At 47.6% G+C, this 7,400-nt stretch overlaps 1 protein-coding gene across 4 annotated transcripts; it reads right to left on the bottom strand.

The window, feature by feature from the left end:
• Nucleotides 1-2,709: 2,709 nt before the first annotated feature.
• Nucleotides 2,710-7,025, bottom strand: LOC137613910 (photoreceptor outer segment membrane glycoprotein 2-like). 4 transcript variants are annotated; one of them, XM_068343385.1, is made up of 4 exons: nt 6,781-7,025; nt 5,540-6,579; nt 4,797-5,043; nt 2,710-4,549 (listed from the first exon to the last, which is right to left on the bottom strand). In XM_068343385.1, the coding sequence occupies exons 2-4, from the start codon at nt 6,118-6,120 to the stop codon at nt 4,301-4,303; spliced, it is 1,077 nt and encodes a 358-aa protein (XP_068199486.1). In that variant the 5' UTR covers nt 6,121-6,579; nt 6,781-7,025; the 3' UTR covers nt 2,710-4,300. The 4 variants fall into 4 exon arrangements, with proteins under 4 accessions (XP_068199486.1, XP_068199487.1, XP_068199485.1 ...); XM_068343386.1 differs by having other exon boundaries at nt 5,540-6,517; XM_068343384.1 differs by having other exon boundaries at nt 5,540-6,514.
• Between the last annotated feature and the right edge of the window lie 375 nt (nt 7,026-7,400).

Genomic DNA, 7,400 nt, shown 5'->3' with positions numbered 1-7,400 from the left:
GGATGGTCACGTGGTCTCTCTCTCTCTCTCTCTCTCCCCCCCGTCAGGTGCCGCAGTGCCGCTGAGCAAAGCTTCCGGCGCTGCGTTGCCTTCAGGATCTCCGTAAATAACAGGTACGAGTCTGGATGTGAAGTCAGGCGGCTGTGGTGCGTTCACGTGTCCGGGATGACGGACATGAATTTTGGGAGGGGGGGGGGGTCTGAAGTGACGAAGCAGTTTCTTCTCCTGCAGCTTTAAAATATTCATCACCTGCAGGGGGGGTGTTTAGTTTTATAAAATTAAACTAAATTGAATTAAATTAAATTAAGTTAAATGAAACGAAATTAAATGACATTCATTTTATTTTATTTTATTAAATTAAATTAAATTAAATTAAATTTGATTAAACTATTTTATTTTAATAAAAAAATCATTAAATTAAATTAAGTTAATTTAAATTAAATTAAAAGACACAAGCCGTCATTGGTCCGTTGTGAACCCGCTGGTCACATGTCTCCTGATCATATCAGGGTTCCACCCCCAGGCTTCCCATGATGCTTTGCTGCTGAGGTGTCATGGGATGTTGAGGAGAAGAAGACAGACGAGGAGGTTTGAAGTGGAGGTTAGTGACGAGAAAAATGTCTTCCAGGAAACACAAAAAAAATGTTTGTTTGTTGTTTATTGTTTGTAATTTATTGTTTATTGTTTGTAGTTTATTGTTTGTAGTTTATTGCTTTTAGGTCATATACATAAACAAATAAATGTGACATTTGATGGATTTCACCTCTGACCGTGTCGTCTGTTGTCACTGGTGCTGATGCTGATCCGTTGCCACGGTCGTATCCATGGTAACGGCTGCCTCCTGTCAGCAGCGTGAACTTGGAGTTGATGATGGGTTGTGACGCCGTCATGTGATCAGCCGAGGCGACGGGCTGAACCGGGACCAGATCGGTTAGAGCCGACCCAGGGGTTGTTGTTGTTGTTGTTGTTGTTGTTGTTGTTTACAGATGTCTCTGGACACGCCCACAGTGACGGGACGCGGCGATGCAGGTGATGAGATCTGAATACTAACCAGATCCACCGCCCATCCCCCACCTGTCCCACCAGCCCCGCCCCCCTCCATCCTCACGCCCCTCCCCCACCCTCCATCAGCATGTTGCCCGACTCAGCACCCCCCTCCCCCTCCCCCTCCCCTTCTTCCTGTCATTTATTCATGACAAGGACAGGACGGACAGGAGGGGGGGGAGGAAACGGGGCTCCTCGCCGTCGCCATGGTAACCCAGTGTCCTCCGGTGTGAGGCGGGCGTGTCCCAGCTGTCAGAGCCCACTCACGTGAAAACACACATTCACGCCTCAGCTGACGGCGGCGATGACGAGACCTCACCCTACTCCCCCCGGCAGCCAATCAGGGCCCTCCTCAGCCTCCGGCCCCCTGCCATTGGCTGAGAATGTCAACAGAGCGCCGGGGTTCACGTGCAGCAGCAGCAGGTCAGTGAACGCCTCCCGAGGAGAACCTGAAGGCAACGCTCTGTTGTTGTTGTTGTTGTTGTTGTTGTTGTTGTTCTGTTTACAAACAAAAAGAAAACAACTCAGATCTTTCTTCTGGCCTCCTTCAGGCGCTGAGGGTCCAGCAGACGTCGATCTGAATGTTAAATAAAGTTTTGTGTGTTTGAACAAAGGCTTAAGACGCTGCGTTCGAGGTCCCCAGTTCATCTAGACGTTTGCCCCCCCCCCCTTTCAGGGACTAGTTACCGGGTAACCAGCAGCCGGCGGCCATGACCGCCGTATTCATCTGTGTGTGTGTGTGTGTGTGTGTGTGTGTGTGTGTGTGTGTGTGTGTGTGTGTGTGTGTGTGTGATCTATTATATAACAGCTAACACACTCCCAGCTGTTCCTCAGCACAGGTTTATGGTTTGAAGCCTCTTTCAGTGGGAGGGGCCTGTTGTGGTGGGAGGTGAGGGGGAGGAGCCAGGGGCGTGGTTATTGATTGTTTGGTAGTTTGATTTGATTTAATATCAGAACAACAAACAAACAGACGTTACGTTTACATCTGAATGTGTTTATGCTAATGTTGAATGTTTTATTCAAATATATTCTAATCTATTCAAACGTATTCAAATGTGACACATTTTTATGCTAATGCTTCTCCGGCTGTCGTCGAAACGAACGACTGAACCCGACGGGCTGGAGCTAAATCTCTTCACTTCCTGTTTGATGACGTCACAGGCTCGGGATGGTTGAGCCAATCACGCACCTTCTGTTACGTAACAGCTTGTTCCAGGTGCATGCTGGGAAATGAAGAGCAACCCTGGATGAACATAAATCTGAGATTAATAATCCCCATCTCCATGTGAGACCACACCCCCCCGTGCTGTGATGTCACCAGTAGAGGGGAGATTGGCTGTGACTGTTGAGGCAGCAGGAAAGACTGCATTACATAAGTGTGTGTGTGTGTGTGTGTGTGTGTGTGTGTGTGTGTGTGTGTGTGTGTGTGTGGGAGTGTGTGTGTGTGTGTGTGTGTGTGTGTGTGTGTGTGTGTGTGTGTGTGTGTGTGTGTGTGTGTGTGTGTGTGTGTGTGTGTGTGTGTGTGTGGAGTGTGTGTGTGTGTGTGTGTGTTTGTGTGTGTGTGTGTGTGTGTGTGTGTGTCTGTTGGGGAGGGGCCAGATAAGAGAGGTATAAAGAAGGAAAGGGGATAACGAGAGGAGGATGAGGAGGAAGGAGAAATAAACAGAAAACGGGGAGTGAAATGGAGGAAAGAAAGATTAACAGAAAAAGGAAAGAAATAAAAATAGAAGGAAAAGAGAGGAAGGATAGAAGATGGAGAAACGAAGGAATGAAGGATGGAGGAATGAAGAGAGGACTGAGAAGAGGAGGGAGGAATGATCAGGAGGCGCCTTGTTTGAGGAGCTCTGACTCCCTCTGGTGGACAGAAGGAGAAACAGCAGGAGTTATGCGTCATGCGTCATACGACGCAGTCACGTGACTGCATGTGCGGAAGGAGCAGTTTGTTCTGGAGAGAAAAAACATCTCAAGATCTTTGTGTTTGTTTGTTTGTTTGTTTGTTTGTTTGTTTCCCCTAAAAAGAAGAGAAAGAACAGAACAGAATCAAAACGTTCAATTATTTTCATCAATTATTAATTTTTTTCCAGCCAATCGTTTGTAACCAGCTCCTGGATAACTAAACAACTATAAAATGTTTATTCATAGACATCACACGTGTCACATGATCTGTGATCTTTATTAAAAGAAAGCAAAGAAACAGTCCTCAACAAACAAGGAGAGGAAACGAGTCTGAGGTGAAGCTACGCTAACAGTTTGTGAAGCTAAATGCTAACATGTGGGGCTAACAGGCTAATGAAGAAAAAGAAACCGGTTCAAACCGCCTGATTCTGGATCCTGCAAATCAATTTTTCTCAAATCCAATGAAATTAGATAGAAAACACTTCTCATTATTATTTTGTAAATTTTAAATCTTGTATTTAATATTTAAAAATAATGAAAACATCTTGAAAACGTTTCTGAGACATTTTAGGACATTACATCTTTATCTTACAGGGGGGGACAAGTGTTCTTAGTGTTTTATTTATTGTATGTTGTTGATCCAATGCTTTGATTTACAAACACTTCCCTATAGAACCAATCACATCCATCCATAAATACAGCTAATGCTATTAGCTAATATTAGAATGCTAACACGCTAAAAAGAGATGATGAAGTTACTTTTCAGCCGTCCCACTAACAGGACGGATCCCAGGATGCACTGGTCCCACCCAACAAGCTTCGCCTTATTATCCTTCATTGTGGTTGGTTGTCGAACATTGAGAGGCGGGGCTTCATTTAATTAATTTTTCCTTTATGTGCAGCCCATATTTAAAAATCAAATTAATTTGTTGTACTTTTTTGAGTTTTGTTTGTTTTAATGCACTTTTTGTAAATAACATTAAATGTAAAAGAGTTTGAGACACTTTAATGGTGACAATCTGACCGACTTCCTGCCTCCAGTGATGAGGAGGAAGAGGAGGAGCCAATCACAGTCCAGACAACGTCTTCTGAGGCTTCCAGGTTGTTCTTCATCGCTGAAATCGTTCACCGACTGTTTTTTTAATCTTATCACCTTTTCTGAATCTTTAAGTCTGTTCCATCACAATCCTGACTTAAGCCCCTCCCCCAGAGGATGCCCTGCCCCCCAGCAGAGCCTCTTGGAGCTTGAAGTCACTCATGGCCCAACTTGAAGACACATCAAGCGTCTCTCTGTGATTGGACGGAATTGGCCTGAGTTGGACCCGGTCCGTCTGCGGTCCACAAGTCTTTGGAACGGACGCTAGCGGGTCACCGGCACCTGATTGGACGGGACTTCCCGTTCTGTCGTCGCTGGTGGAACATTGATGTTGGGGTTGTCGTCCACCTGGTAGCACTTCCCCAGGTTCTTGATGATGTTGAAGTTGGATCGCGCCGTTTCTGCCAGGCTGTTCTCTAGAATCCAACCGTCGGATTCAGAGTCAGGATCGCCGAGCCGGAGGACGTTCTCCATGGTGGTCTGGAGATACCGAACCCCAGTCAGGACCAGCAGCTGGTGGGAGAAACATCATGGTGATCACTGGGATCCCTGTTTAGGACTGCCTTCCCATTTTGAAAGGGGCTATCAAATATGTGGTTTGATATTTGATCGCCCCTCGAGGTACATAACTATAAAGTGCCAGTAGGGGAAATAATGGGCTATGGCTACCTGGTCATTATGCTAACTTAAGTCAGTATCTTTATTCAAATCCTTGTAGGAGCAAAAGAAACTGATCCCAGAAAGAGGCAGCAGGAAGTACCTCAAACATCCAGATGAGGAGCACGGTGAGGCCGATGGACTGCAGGAGGCCGGTGTAGTGGTCCGTCAGGGCTTGCCGACACCCCTTCCTCCACAGATTGAGCTGCTGGCTCTGCTGGTCGTAGTTGAAATGGGCCGAGCTTCTGCTGAGCTGCTGCTGGATGCAGGGCCGAGGCGACAAGGTGCTGCAGCAGCTGAAAGGAACGCCGTCCATCAGGTACTTACCATCAACGTTACTCCTAAGACGGCTGCAGGGGGGAGGAACAGGAACACAGTGTTTAGAATCTTGGCGGCGGACAACCAAACCAAGACCCAATATTCTTTGGTTCTTGGGTTGGTTGTCCCAAACCACACTGGTTCTTTGGTTTATAAAATATTGGCTCTTGGGACAACCCAAGAGCCAATATTTCTTTGGTTGTCCCAATATGTCTTGGGACAACTAAAAAGAATCCTGTACACCAGCTATATTTAGTGTCTTGGACCTGGGTTGAACCTTTTTTGATTAAGCCTTGTTAATCCTGTCATATTTGACTCCTCCGATAAATCATTACTATACTAGCCTTTGAAGAATTGGTCGTTGTATGTGATCTAACAATGATCAGCTTCCTATCTCACCAGGATCGCCTGGGAACTCTTGGAATCTACAAGAAAGTGGAAGAATCTTCTAGAGTCCAATAGTCTTACCAGGATACTCTGAAATCTGACAGATTCCCCAAGACTCCCACCAGACCCAGCTCCACTTACTCCGTCACGTCGCTGCTGGTCATGTCCAGGTACCGCTTGCTGATCCACTGCACCTGGAACCAGTCCCGGTGCCCAGTGTTCCCACAGCACTGGAACTGCATCTGCAGCAGGTCCAGAGTCCTCTTCAGGTAGCAGCGACCCGGCGTGTCCGTGTCCTTGTAGAACCGCATGCTGTTCCTCAGGCCCAGAGACAATGATGCCTCCAGCTGGCTTCGGATACCGTAGCACATGATCGCCCCCGCCAGGACACAGGAAGTGAAGAAGAATGTGCAAACGATGTACGGCATCATTACCAGCTTCCAGCGCAAGAACTTGTTGGTGTCGGTGCAGTCCAGGCAGATCTTTCCACCCAGAAAGTTGATACAGCAGGCGGCCAATCCTGTGGTGATCAGCATGTACGGGACGTACAGGATACCCTGGTCCGACATCACTTCCTGCCATTTTTGAATCTCTATCTTGAGGAATAAGCCCAACCCAAAGAGGATAGCCCCCGTCAGCACAGAGATCCAGTTCAGCAACCAGAGGACCTCAGCTAGCTTCTCCCGCTCCACCTTGGTGAAGGTTACCCTACCGACCGCCATGTCAGTTCCTTGTTCTCATGTGGGCCAACATTTGCCTTCAGTGCCAGAATCTGGGATGGTCCAATCAGGTTTCACCTACTCCCTATTACTGCACCATGTTAGCCTGATTTAAGAGTTCTTGGCTTGGATTCAGCTCCAAATCCGTCCGTCTGGAATCAACGGTCGTATCAACAGGTCATCCAGCAAAGTGTAGACCTTGTATCCGGTCCTCGGAGGTCCAACAGGTTCATGGTTGAGGGTTCAGGCTCCTGTTGTACTCACAGGACAGCAGGAGAAAATAGGAGACATCCATCCAATGGCATCTCTCGACCGGGAATCGTAAGGAGCTTAGAGAGGTATTTCAGGTTCCCTTGATTGCGAGCCATGATTCCAAGACGCAACCTGGGTGTGACCGCTGCTGGGAAGCAGAAGGGTCAAAGTGTAACAATACCGACCAGATGAAAGTCACAGCGTCTGCACCTAGAACCATAAGCAGAACCCAGACAGGCAAACCAATCGGGAACGCCGACAGGGAAACGTGTGGATCAAACCAACAACACAACTAAGACTGGACTCAATCTGGTTTCTAGATTTATGAGCACATGTACGTTTGCAGCTTCAGTTCAACGCCAGGGTTTACGGTTAGCAACCAGCTAAAGACGAGGAAAGTTGGACTTTTACCTCGTTGGGTTAAAGTTGTCAGGCGACCAGCTGCTGCCCTCCGACCTCCCGCCATCCTGGAGCGGGTCGGTTCTGCCGCCGTTTCAGGAAGAGTGAAGCAAGTCTAGTGACAAAGAGTTTTGAGGCGTCTGTTAACCGTTACGTTTAATCTCCTTACGGCTAATCAGCCTTGTAATAATCTCTAACCCCCCCCCCATTCACCAGCTGGACCATCAGGTGGGAGGTACCAACACATTTCACTCCTATCCGACTTGATCGGGTCGCGGTCCGTGGGGATACTAAGGGACGAGTTGAGGGGAGGTGGTGGCGGGAGATTGCCCCTCTCAGGTAGACCAGGAACGGTCAGGGTCAAGGGGTCGAGAGGAAGAGGTTTAGGAAGTTGTGGGAAACAAGCACTCGACTGGGTGGATACGTTTCCAACCAGCACCTTAATCCTGGAGGACCCCTGCTGATGTCCAGCGAGTTCAACATGGAGACACAAACAAATAAATCAGTAAGGAGATTAAAGACAAACACAATCTGGAATATAACCCAGTGGCTCCACCTGGTGGGTAGCCGGGCTAGTTCAGTCAGTAGAACATGAGATTCTTACTCTGAGGGTCGTGGATTCGAGACCCACG

Source organism: Antennarius striatus, chromosome 19 (genome assembly GCF_040054535.1).
Source record: "Antennarius striatus isolate MH-2024 chromosome 19, ASM4005453v1, whole genome shotgun sequence".
Taxonomy (NCBI): domain Eukaryota; kingdom Metazoa; phylum Chordata; class Actinopteri; order Lophiiformes; family Antennariidae; genus Antennarius; species Antennarius striatus.
The sequence above is the reverse complement of the archived record's forward strand: the minus strand, read 5'-3'. Positions and strand labels throughout refer to the sequence as shown.

Bases quoted from the DNA above. Each gene is read 5' to 3' on its own strand.
- LOC137613910 (XM_068343383.1), bottom strand. From the start codon at position 6,120: ATGGCGGTCGGTAGGGTAACCTTCACCAAGGTGGAGCGGGAGAAGCTA. The intron at 5,044-5,539 runs GTAAGTGGAGCT...TCCCCCCTGCAG, and splicing joins ACCAGCAGCGACGTGACGGA to CCGTCTTAGGAGTAACGTTG. The intron at 4,550-4,796 runs GTACTTCCTGCT...TTCTCCCACCAG, and splicing joins TCCTCATCTGGATGTTTGAG to CTGCTGGTCCTGACTGGGGT.